The sequence below is a fragment of the Trichomycterus rosablanca genome, chromosome 2 (genome assembly GCF_030014385.1).
Source record: "Trichomycterus rosablanca isolate fTriRos1 chromosome 2, fTriRos1.hap1, whole genome shotgun sequence".
NCBI classification, from domain to species: Eukaryota; Metazoa; Chordata; class Actinopteri; order Siluriformes; family Trichomycteridae; genus Trichomycterus; species Trichomycterus rosablanca.
The window spans coordinates 31,893,124-31,906,227 of NC_085989.1; the positions used below are offsets into that span (position 1 = coordinate 31,893,124).

The window sequence follows — 13,104 nt, forward strand, 5'->3', positions numbered from 1 at the left end:
TGAGTGTTCCCGGGACCAAAATGGCCAAAATAATTTTGAAATGGAATAAGTTTGGCACAATTAGAGCTGGCCATTTTGCCAAATTGGGAAACTGGGCAAGAAGAACCTTGGTTAGGGAGGTAAAAACCTCCAACACTGTATACACTACATATAGACAATTAATAAATAGTTGAGTGGTTTAAGTCACACCCATTGTTAACAGGTGAATGAAATTCATTAGGAAAAAAGCTTTAAACTTTGTGACATTAGGTTTATTTAAGATATAAATATGTATTAATTTTGGCATAAGTACACTCCCAAAACAAGTGGCTTTAAATTGTCTTTAGTGGCCCAGCCAGACTCAATCTCAACTTAATCTAAACCTCATTAAACATCTTTACTAAAACTTCAGAATTGTTGCACAACACTACTTACCTTGAAAGTATATCAAGGTCTATGCTGTGTTGTGCTAAAGCTGCTTTGGCTTGTATATTACAGTAGAAGATGTGGTGTTGTAGTAGTCAACAAATAGTTGTCATTGCTCCAAGTAAACAAATCAGTTGGTATTATCTGCCATGGCTTATCAGGGATTTTGTGGCAGTGTTTTGGTTATTTGGTATTTAAGGATGTTCAATACAGACAGCACACTTCGCAACCGTGTCTTCAATTTTCTATCTCATGTCTGGCCAGAATATTTTGAGCTGCCCTGTTACCTTTTTTATTCCTATGTGATCAGTATGAATTCATGATCATTTAGTAATATTAGTATTAGTAATGTGAAAGTTTTTTCACTATTAAAAAGCTATAAATTTTTGTCAGTTGATAAATCTGGTTCCAAAACTCCACAATGGGGATATTATCTTCTTTTCTAAAGCCATCTGTTTTAAACGGTTTATTTTTAAGGTTGTAAATTGCACATCATTTACTGTCTCCATTCAAATCTCAGCTGGTTTGGCATCATTTACTGGCAACTGTTGAACAAGCAATGCTTTTTTATGTCCATGCCTTCATTTAGACTGTCACATTGGCTGAGTACAACATATAGCTCTTTTACTTTTTGCGCCTAGTTGATCTTCATGTCTGCAAGCGATTTGGATGCATTATCAATGGGCTTGCCTTCTTGCAGAAGCATGGGTTCCAGGCCATGTTGTGAACCATCAACCTTCAGCTAAAGCTATTTGCTGAGGTTACAGTAGACTGATATTTTATTTTGTTGAATGCAATTTTGACTCTTGACTCTCAAGAGTTTGCATAGTAGGATGTTTATCTCAGACAGACATGGAGCAAATTAATTAATTGAACAGACCTTGAACTGTTTCCATCTCAGCTTTGTCTTTAGTTGGCTGCATTTTGTGCTGGGTCCAGTTTCACAACCTTAGCTGTAAGCACATGTATAGGTAACTGACCTTATAGGTTACTGTCATGCTTGCCTTTAGTCTTGTGGGGAAATATAAAGTCATCCACAATCCCTGTGACACTACTCAGGCCTTCATATATCTCATGATTTTCTGTTGAAATTTCTGTGCTGATATAATGCCAAATGGTACATGGAAAAATTGGTAGTAATCGAAAACTGCATTAAATATCATCAGCTTTCATGATTCTTTAGAAAGCTTGATTGCCCACTAGCTAGACCTTGCATCTACAACACTGAAGAACCAACCATGCTACTAGCAGCTTTTGCTTTGTCTCTAAGTGTTGGTAGTGAATTAAAAGGTTGATTTATGGTTTTCTTATATCAAGACATATATGCAGCTTTCCTGTGTGTGACTATTCAATCACAAGTGTGTTGACCAAATTATTACCTGAATGTGTTGTGGTATATGAATGAGACATACACCACAATGAAGGTATTACTTTTGTCTCTTTAACATATTGCCCGCATTCACATCCTTTTGTGCCGCCGTTGCACATGCTCTGCTGGTGGCGAGATGAAGGAAGAGGCCTAGCCCCACCCTCTGAGCTCTATATATTAACGGCTATATGGTAATGTAACTGGTACTTAAAATTATATTCACATCAGAATTAATTATATTCAGCATCTCACATATAAACATTACAACACAAGTTGTCACAATCATTTATGTGGAAAAGGATTTGGGATAAATAGTTACCCCATCATCCTGTCGATCTGTGTGTGTGTGTGTGTGTGTGTGTGTGTGTGTGTGTGCCCAAGTCCTGCTGTCTCTGTAGGCATGCTGTCTGGCTGGCAATCTCCCACCCTCTAAAGGATTTTTTTGGCCCTCATTTATCTCACATTCATGTGCCATTAGACTTCCATTTAAGTCATAATAGACAGATTACGCTAATCCATTTCTCTATTTTGACATGGACAGTTTGCAAAGCTTTTTACTTCAGTGCACTGCTATCATACCAACAGTGCCTTAAGAAAGTATTTAACCCTCATGTCCCCATTCAAATAAATTACTGTCAAAAACGCTTTTTATTATCCTCCTTATGTACTGTAGAACTAGGTGATCCACCTAATGTATTTTTGGCTTTACTTTATATTATATTATATTACATTATATTATATTATATTAGATTAGATTAGATTAGATTAGATTTAACTTTATTGTCATTACACATAAACAAGTACAAGGCAACGAAATGCAGTTTAGCATCTAACCAGAAGTGCAATAAGCAAAAAGTGCAGGATATACAGTATCTATGATATACATTATTTACAGTGGGTAAATAGTAGTGGTATGAACAAGATCTATGAAGTTGAATATATTACTGAATGTACTATAAACAAGATATACAGCTAAAAACAATATACAGATGAAGGTGCAGATTAAGATTAAGGTGCTATGCAGGTTAAAGTGATACAGATTAAGGTGCTATGGACATGATAGAGGAATGTATATATATGACATGGTCAACAGATGTTTACGGTATATATGGAATTTATGTACAAATGAGGTATGAGGTATGTACCAATGATATACCTAGCAAAAAAAGGATAAAAAGGATTGTAGTGCAGATTGTAGTGTATATACAACCCCAAATCAGAAAAAGTTGTGACAGCATGGAAAATGCAAATAATAAAAAAACAGAGTTTCTTACATTTATTTCTTTTTGTCTGGTCAACTTCATTTCATTTATTAATAAACATCCATTCCTGCATTTCAGGCCTGCAACACATTTCAAAAAAGACCTGGAATGTTGATTCATCTGACCACAATACAGGTTTCCATTGTGTGATGGTCCATCCTAGATGCCTTCGAACCCAGAGAAGTCGACGCTGCTTCTAGACTTGGTTACCATAAGGCTTCTTTTTTGCAGAGTAAAGTTTTAAGCAACATTTGTGCATGTAACTCTGTATTGTAGTGCTTGACAAGGGTTTGCCAAAGTAATCCCTCACCCATGTGGTTATATCAGCTATTGTTGAGTGGTGGTTCAGATGCTGAGGGATCGAAGATCACAGACATTCAGTTTAAACTTGCGCCCTTGGCCTTTACGCACTGAAATTCCTCCCGATTCCTTAAATCGTTTAATGATATTATGCACTGTAGAGGGAGAAATATGCAAATCCCTTCCAACCTTACTTTGAGGTACATTGTTTTTAAACATTTAAATTTTTTTATTTTTTTTCTCACACATTTGTTCACAAACTTGAGATCCTCTGGCCATCTTTGCTCATCAAAGACTCAGCCTTTCCTGGATGCTGCTTTTGTACCAAACCATGATTACAATTACCTGTTGACATCACCTGTTTGGAATTACATCATTATTTAGTTTTTTTTTTTTTTACCTCATTACGGGTAAAAATACCTTGAAACTCCTTTAAAACGGCTTTAAAACCAATTGACATTGAGTTTCAAGGTACCACTGTATATCAACTTTTGTAAAAACAGGGTTTGTATTTCCTTCTCTATATTTTAGTACATTCATCCAAATATGGATGTGAATGTAATCTGTACTTTCAAAAATTCCCAAATTGACGAACATGTACATAGCCTGCTGGCAGAACTAATTGAATATAGGAGATGCTGTTTGTTTGACTGTCGTCAGTGATGGATGCCCCTCATAAGCGTGAGGAGATTCTGGATCATTCTTTAGACATCTGTTATCTGTTCATGCTGCCGTTCTCGTTGGCTTCATTCAGCGTCATTTGTTTTCACCTTATATTCAGCTTGCTTTTCCTGTTATCCGCTGATCATAGATCAACAAGACAGTGTTTTGACGAGTGCGCAGACACATGCATCTCTGTCTGACCATGACTCGTGGCTGAAATGACTGGAAGAAAAAGAAATCTGATGCATTGCCCTTGAGATACAGAATCTGTGTCCTTGTTCTAAATGTAATGACTGGAAGTGCCTAAACCTGAGCGGTAGTGGAGGTGTATGTTTTAACTTAACCCCAGGGCCTCGGGGCTGTCGAAATGAATCAGCACTTTGCTCTAATCGGGCTGTATTATTTAGTGAGGTGCTTAGGCTCAGTGAGTCGGGGTTTAAGGCACGCTGGTTATAGTGAATTATTAGTCTTCTTTCACTCGCACATGGCCATTTGTTTTTATAATTTGCATTCATTCATCATCCCAAACACTTAGTAGATTTTGTGCATGTGGTGTGTTCACTGGGCAGTGTGTGTTTGTGTGTGTATGTGTGTGGGCTTTTAAATAAATCAAGAAATTATTAAAATGATGAGAGCTGGGTAAGACAAGTGCAGGTGAGCACAAATTGTCCTATATTAACTGACTCTCACCCTGTCACTTTGCATTATTCAGTTTAGTAGAAATGATCATCTTCATTACTTGAGTTTAGGTGATGAAGGTGGACGATGGTAGAGAGGTGGAAAAGAAGAACGTTTTGGCAACAAGGTTTGGGGGGGGGGGGGACTCCCCAATTATTATTACTGTTATTATTATTATTAATTTTTGATGTATTTTACTCTATTGGTATTGGTACTCCTGTTGACTATCAAAAATTAAAAACATATGGCACCCAGGTGGCACAGCGGGATAATCCACTAGCACACCAGCGCTGGGATTATGAACTCCCAAGTTCAAACCTCAGCTCTGCTACCGGTCGGCTGGGCGCCCAGGCAGACAAAATTGGCCATTAAAAGTCTGCCAAGAGGATAAAAGACCGAACTGAAAAATGGGTGGGCTCTTCGATGCTGTGTAAGGACCTTGGTTAGTAGCCCGGGGTGCCTGTACAGAAAGTCAAGGAGCTCTCACGTGCGAATTCACAGAATGTGTGGGCGAATAAGAAGGGGTCGGTGGACTGTGCACGCTTCGGAGGTAGCGTGAGGCAGGCAAAAATACCCTCCTCAGACAAAACCAGAGTTTATATATACTGTATATATGGGTGTGTGTGAGTGCACTTTGCTTTGTTTTTCCTACAGTCAGGCCAATTGGAGCTACAAAATTGTGAGTGAGTGTGTGTGTATGTGTTTGCCCTGTGATATACTGGCGACCTGTCTGGGGTGTTTCCTGCCTTTCGGCAAATGACTCAGACCCACCACAACCCTGACAAGGATAAAGCAGTGGTAAAACAAACAAAGAATGGATGAATAAATGAATAAATGTCTTTTATTATTTGTTTGGGGGACACTTCCATTATTGTTATTATTAATTATTTTATTGGTAGGTGTGTGTGTGTTATTTCCATTGTTTTTCCTAAATTATCAGACCTAATAAACAAGTTAACACTAGCTAGAATTAATCTCACAGAACTCACTCCTAAATCACATTATGAACAGTGTGTACTATGTTCATGCTGTCGTGCCATGTACATGTATGCAGTGGAGTCTTTGTTTCTGCTGTATGACTCATGTGAGATCTAACACACAATGTAGACGGGTAGATTGCCTCCGATCATGCCTCTTTCATGTCCTGTCACACATCCATGCCCTTTCAAATATAATTTAAAAGCTGAGAAGGAAAATGAATGTGCCACACAGTGTGAAGAACAGAGGAACATCATCTTTTCTTGCTGAGAAATATTCTGGATGAAACAGAACCAGGGTGAAAATAGAGAATGCTTGCAGGCTGAAGTGAGAATAATCCCTGATCTGGAATATATTATGTTATTCATCGTTTCAGAATATATTACACCTGTTCAAGTACTAATTCTTATTGTAATTCTCATGTCGTTCTATTAAACCTTTCTTTTGATTTGGGAGGCACAGTGGCTTGGTGGGTAGCACTATCACCTCACATCAAGAAGATCCTGGGTTTGATTCCCCGGTGGAACGGTCCGTGTTCTCACTGTGTGCAGTTTGCATGTTCTCCTTTGTGTCTACATGGGGAGCTCTGGTTTCCTCCTACAGTCCTAAGACATACAAGTGCAAATTTATTGGAGATACAACATTGTCCATGACTGTGTTTGACATTAAAGTCTTGAACTGATAAATCTTGTGTAATCAGTAATTACCTGTTGTGTCATGAATGTAACCGTGTGTAAAACCTGATGTTAAAATCATAATAAATAAATAAATGCAAAGCAAGGCAAGTTTATTTATATAGCACCTTTCATATGCTGTGCTTTGCAAATTAGAAAATACAGAGGCAACTATTAAAATTGTAAAAGATGAAAAAAGAATACAGTAGACCCTTGACTTACGAATTTAATTGGTTCCGAAGGGCTGTTCTTAAGTCAAAATGTTCGTTAGTTAAACCTATTTTTCCTATAAGAAATAATGTAAATAGAATTAATCCGTGCAAGACCTCCCAAACCACCCCCTTACCTAACCTTTCTAATGTCTTAAATGGCCTTTTGTGTTATAAATACAAGTATATTTTCCCTTAAATCTTAAAGTATAGAATAGACATTACTGTAATAAACAACGATACACAGTAGTACTGTACATAAACACACATTACATTACATTTCAGTACAGTACGTGTGCTGTACCATACACCATAATAAATTCCCTTCTTTTTTTTATAAAATGTATCTACCAGAAACAACAATAACTCTCATATTTCTCTATTATTTCCTTCTTTATTTCAACAGTATTGTATTCTGTAGGTGTAATTGCACGAAAGAAAGAATATTTTACTCAGCCGAATTCCTTCTTCTCTCTCACTCACTGTCCCTGCTGTCTGATACACAGTGACAGCTACTGGCAGGAGAAATTATACAACAACAAATAGTAATAGATTTTTTCATTTTCTCACCAATTCGCTTCCTCTGCTCATTCTTTGGGGACATTTTAATATAGAATTTTACAAAATATAAAGAAAACACCGGAAAAACACTGTCCGCTGTCCGAATGTTTGCTCACTGTATATGTATATAGAGAGAAAGACGGTCGGAGTCAACTTGTTCGTGACGTCACGTGTTTCGCGAATTTCTGTTCGTAATCCGAAATTTGTTCGTACGTTAAGTTGAAAAAGATCGTTCATAACCCGAAATGTTCGTATGGTGAACTGTTCGTAACTCAAGGGTCGACTGTATATAAAAAACATGATTACAGCATAATTAAACAGTAGATATAAAAACACAAGTAAAACACTAAAAATCTGCATGTGATTTTTGTCCCAGAATTCTAAGCTATTTGTGTCCCAGAATTCTAGGAGAATTTAAGCCCATCTCCAAAATACCTTCATAAGACCCAATAATATTGACTAAAACTGCTGAAATATGAATGTTTTTAGTCTGGATTTTAAAGTTTGTGTCTTCAGTAAATATCTATTACTATATTTATTGTTACATTATAATTATTTCATAAATAAATATAGTTATAATTAAAATATTATACTATGTTCTTTCCCATTATTCCACAGCTAAGCCCACGGAGTGTGGCGATGGTCTCCTTATGGCTCAGTTGTGGTGTGACGCCACCATTGTGCATACCAGTGTCTTTTGTGACCCCAGTGCTCCCCATTCTGCCCTTCTTCACTCATAAAGATGCTCACCGACGGCCCTTACCATAACAGGTAACTCTTCTGCTTATTTTGAAAAGACTGACATAAGTTAAGCATTTTTTAATCCAGCATCTAGGATCTCAAAAGTCTATAAATGTGTTTCTTACATTTACTTTGACTTTTACTTTATATTTTAAAAAAATCATGTTTTGTCTGGTCTACTTCATTTCATTTGTTAATATACATCCATTCATGCGTTTCAGGCCTTGCAAAAAATTAAAAAATGGGACGGTAAAGCATTTACCACTTTATAATTTTGCCACAACATATAAAAGATGTTTTGGCACCAAGGACACCAAGCGATTTAGTGTTTCAAATTTTATTTTGTCCCATTCTTCGTGCAAACACGTCTTAAGCTGTGCAACAGTATGTGGTTGCCATTGTAAATTGACAAATGAAATGAAGTTGACCAGACAAAACATGAATTATATTGGCTTCTTACTGTCTGTAATGAAATAAAAGTCAAAGTAAATGTAAGAAACATTTTTTTTTCTTTTGCATTTCCATACCGTCCCAAGTTATTTTAATTTGCCAGGCTAAAACTAAGCCAGGCTTAATTTTAATCAGCTTAGTAAGATAAATCTTCAAGTTTCTGCAGGGTTATTATGTCACAATTTAAGAATTGTATTGTTTTTGTCTGGAAATAATTTCAAAGCTATAACTCATCTTAAACTGTATGACACCCAAATCTTCTGTGACACTCCAACATCAGTCAAGGTTTTTGACAACTAGCCCCATCATATAAAAATAAATATAGTATTTCATAGTAAGTCAGTAGGGTGGCACGGTGGCACGGTGGGTAGCACTGTCGCCTCACAGCAAGACGGTCCTTAGTTCGATCCCCAGGTGGGGCGGTCCGGGTCCTTTCTGTGCGGAGTTTGCATGTTCTCCCTGTGTCTGCGTGGGTTTCCTCCGCGAGCTCCGGTTTACTCCCACAGTCCAAAAACATTCAGGTTAATTGGAGACACTGAATAGGTGAATGGGTGGGTGTGTGTGTCTGCCCTGTGATGGACTGGTGCCCCGTCCAGGGTGTTACTGTGTGCCTTGCGCCCATTAAAAAGCTGGGATAGCTCCACCCCACAAGCGACCCTAATTGGATTAGCGGTTAAGAAAGTAGGTGAGTAAGTCAGTAATAGCACCAGTTAAACATGGTTCTAGTGTGTGAAAATTCATTCTGCAAATGCTAAGCATAACTGATTAATAACCATTTTAATTGGATTAGCCAACTTCTTAACTTAAACCCAGTTGGGTGAGTTTATATGGCACGGAATAAAACAAGCAGTTCATGCATGTAAACCTTGCATTCTGCATAGAAGTTTGGGCAAAACATTATCCACAATAATGTAAAAGACTCTGTTATAAATGGTTTTATTATGCTGTTTAGGGGTCATCTTGTAAACACCACTGCAAAGACTAATATAATTAATGCAATGCTGCATTAAAGATGGTCTGGCAACTTGTGATGGCCCAATATTTTAGATAGATAGATGGATGGATGGATGGATGGATACTTTGTTAATCCCGAAGGTAATTAAGGAATCCCAAAGGAAATTTATAGACTTAAATTTTATATACTAAACAGTATCGTTTTTATCTGAACGTTGTCAGCTGTCTTTACATAATGTAATTCTTAAAACCAAATTATAAAGAAAAATCAGGAATTAAAAGTAGTCTTGCCATGGCACAGCTTTTTTTTTTTTACTATCCACTCTCTGTCTGGGTTAGATTCCTTTGCTAAACAGGGTCATTTCTATGTGGAGTTTAAGTGTTCTCCCTGTGTCCGAGGGGGTGTCCTTTGGGTGCTCCGATTTCCTTTCACAAGTCCAAAAAACATCAGTCAGTCCAATTGGAAGTATAAAATTTGTGAACTATAAAAAAGTGTAACTGTGTGTGTGTCTGCCCTGTGATGTTCTGGGGACCAGTCAGGGGTGCCCCTTGTTTTCCATAGATAACATTTACATTTAATTATGGACTTTTTATGTTTCTCCAAGTTTCCAGACATTGCAAATCCACAATCAGCAAACAAGCTGTGTTTTAGGTACCACACTAAAAAGCTTACCACTTCTGTTCTTTGAGGGAAACCGCACACCTAAGGGGAAGGGGGGTCCTGTTCTTAATGTGAGGATTTAATGTGGTCAGAATTGTCTTGAGGCATAAAGATTTTTTTTTTCAAAATGCCTTATTGTCTTATTCATTTAAGACAGAATAAGTGCATGACTTGCATAAACAATAATTGAACAATATTATTAACAGAACTTTACACTGTGTGTGTGTGCTTTCCATTTTATGTGGGCATACTTAAAAAGGTCAAACCATCAGCTGAAATGAAATGAAATGAGGATAGTTGAGCCCGAAGGATTTATTAAGGATTTTTACATAACATGTGCGCTGATTATTTTTTTCTTTCCAAATAAAGAATATTAATGTAATACACCGATTAGCCATAACATTAAAACCACCTCCTTGTTTCTGCACACGCTGTCCATTTTATCAGCTCCACTTACCATATTGAAGCACTTTGTAGTTCTACAATTACTGGCTGTAGTCCATCTGTTTATCTGCATGCTTTGTTAGCCTGCTTTCACCCTGTTCTTCAATGGTCAGGACCCCCATAGGACCACCTCAGAGCAGGTATTATGGTGCAGTGACAGTGACAGTGACAATGACATGGTGGTGGTGTGTTAGTGTGTGTTGTGCTAGTATGAGTGGATAAGACACAGCAGTGCTGTTTTTAAATATCATGTCCACTCACTGTCCACTCTATTAGACACTCCTACCTAGTTGGTCCACCTTGTAGACGTAAAGTGAAAGATGATCGCTCATCCATTGCTGCTGTTTGAGTTGGTCATCTTCTAGACCTTCATCAGTGGTCACAAGACGCTGCCCACGGGGCGTTATTGGCCGGATATTTTTGGTTGGTGGACTATTCTCAGTCCACAGTGACAGTGAGGTGTTTAAAAACTCCATCAGCGCTGCTGTGTCTTATCCACTCATACCAGCACAACACACACTAACACACCACCACCATGTCAGTGTCACTGCAGTGCTGAAAATGATCCACCACCTAAATAATACCTACTCTGTAGTGGTCCTGGGAGAGTCCTGACCATTGACGAACAGCATGAAAGGGGAGTAACAAAGCATGTAGAGAAACAGATGGACTACAGTAAGTAATTGTAGAACTACAAAGTGGTCCTATATAGTAAATGGAGCTGATAAAATGGACAATGAGTATAGAAACAGGGAGGTGGTTTTAATGCTATGGCTGATTGGTGTATATATATATATACAGTAGGGAAAATAAGTATTTGATCCCCTGCTGATTTTGTAAGTTTACCCCCTTACAAAGACTTGAACAGTCTATAATTTTTATGGAAGGTTTATTTTAACAGAGAGACACAGAATATCAACAAAAAAACGTTAAATAAAGGTTATACATTAATTTGTATTTAATTAAGGGAAATAAGTATTTGATCCCCTACCAACCAGCAAGAATTCTGACCCCCACAGACCGGTTATGTGCACATCAGGCACACAAATTAGTCCTGTCCCTGTATAAAAGACACCTGTCACAGAATCAGTTTCTTCCATTCAAATCACTCGACCACCATGGGCAAGACCAAAGAGCTATCAAAGGACGTCAGGGACAAGATTGTAGACCTGCACAAGGCTGGAATGGGCTACAAGACCATCAGCAAGAAGCTTGGTGAGAAAGAGACCACTGTTGGTGCGATAATTCGAAAATGAAAGAAATACAAGATCACAGTCAATCACCCTCACTCTGGAGCTCCATGCAAGATCTCACCTGGTGGGGTAAGAAAGATTCTGAGAAAGGTGAGGTCAGTCCAGAATTACACGGGAGGAGCTTGTCAATGATCTCAAGTAAATCTTTGTAAATCAGCAGGGGATCAAATACTTATTTTCCCCATTGTATATATACAGTATATATATATATATATATATACTGTATATATATATATATATATATATATATATATATATATATGTTCCCTTTGTGAATCCACCCAGCTTGTGTTGGTTGCAGTCTTGATTATGGTACAAGTGTTAAAAGAATGGGGTAAACTTGGTGACTTTATATTGAATCAGCAACGTGACTTTACGGGCTCCATTCAATCTAAAACCTGTCTTTTATTTGCCATCTAATCCGAGTAATGCACACTAAACTAGGCACAAACTGTATTTGTTAATGTTGACTTGATAAATGAAAACCCACTTTATTCACTTTTCATGTGTCACAAAAGTGTCTTTTGGACATCTTCCAAGATGATGACACAGTACTTGAAACTAAATCTGCACCAAGCTGGGAAAAAAAAAAAATCAAAATTGAAAGCTTTGCTGTTTCTTCAGAAAGTAGAACTAAGCAACTTTGTGTGATTCTGGTAAGCGTTCTAGTTAATTTAACCACCAGATCCTGCTGATTTTTTTCTATTTACTTATGCATATTCTCCTTATTCCTATTCTTGCTAGTGGAATATCCCACTGTGCCACCTAGGTGATCCTGCTGATTTTTATTTCAAAATATTACAAGAGTACATCATTTTCTGGCCACATGACCTGCTTAGATTTTCATACAGGCTCCAGTCATTCCAGTCCACATTTTGTAACTTGCTCTAAATAGAAGCATCTGCTTAAAAAACTGAATTTAAATATAGATCGTCCTACTTCATTCTGTTTTAGGCTTCAAGCTATAAAGTCATATAGTACTCAGATGAGAGTTATTATTACCTTTGTTTATTATCTCATATAAAATCAATTTGTCACTTCCTTTATTTCAGATACCTGAGCACAGAATCTATTAAATCTTCCATAGTAAGCTGTGTCATACTGATAAGAAGATCACAATATAAAGACAGGTGGGAAGAAGATGAAATGAAACATCGACCAAATAAAGCAGAATATAAGAAAGACATTCAAATATAGACATCAGTTATAGCTTTAGGCTATTTCGTGTGCGAAATTTGTATCTTTCTTAAATATGCCATTTTTACATTGTACCACCAAGAGAGGCATTACGTATAAACGTGGGCATGTCTGCTAACACTTTAAAATGAAACAAAACTTTAATTTTTGCCTCATTTGCTGTCCCCTTTATTTTTAATAAAGCCTTAGATTAAGCAACTGAATAACTGTTAAAAAGCACTTTTTACGGTGTTATTAATTTTGATTATAAATGAGGCCTGTTATAAATAATTGGGTGCTTCTATGAATTTTGGGTACAATCTTCT

At 37.2% G+C, this 13,104-nt stretch overlaps 1 protein-coding gene across 2 annotated transcripts in view; it reads left to right on the forward strand.

The window, feature by feature from the left end:
* Window positions 1-12,817, forward strand: part of LOC134308810 (uncharacterized) — a 48,320-nt gene extending 35,503 nt beyond the window's left edge. For both annotated transcript variants that reach the window (XM_062990715.1, XM_062990716.1), the window contains exons 5-6: window positions 7,718-7,870; window positions 12,655-12,817. In XM_062990715.1, coding sequence (XP_062846785.1) covers window positions 7,718-7,867 — 150 coding nt within the window. In that variant the 3' untranslated portion in view covers window positions 7,868-7,870; window positions 12,655-12,817. The remainder of the gene's footprint in view (window positions 1-7,717; window positions 7,871-12,654) is intronic.
* Window positions 12,818-13,104: the final 287 nt, after the last annotated feature.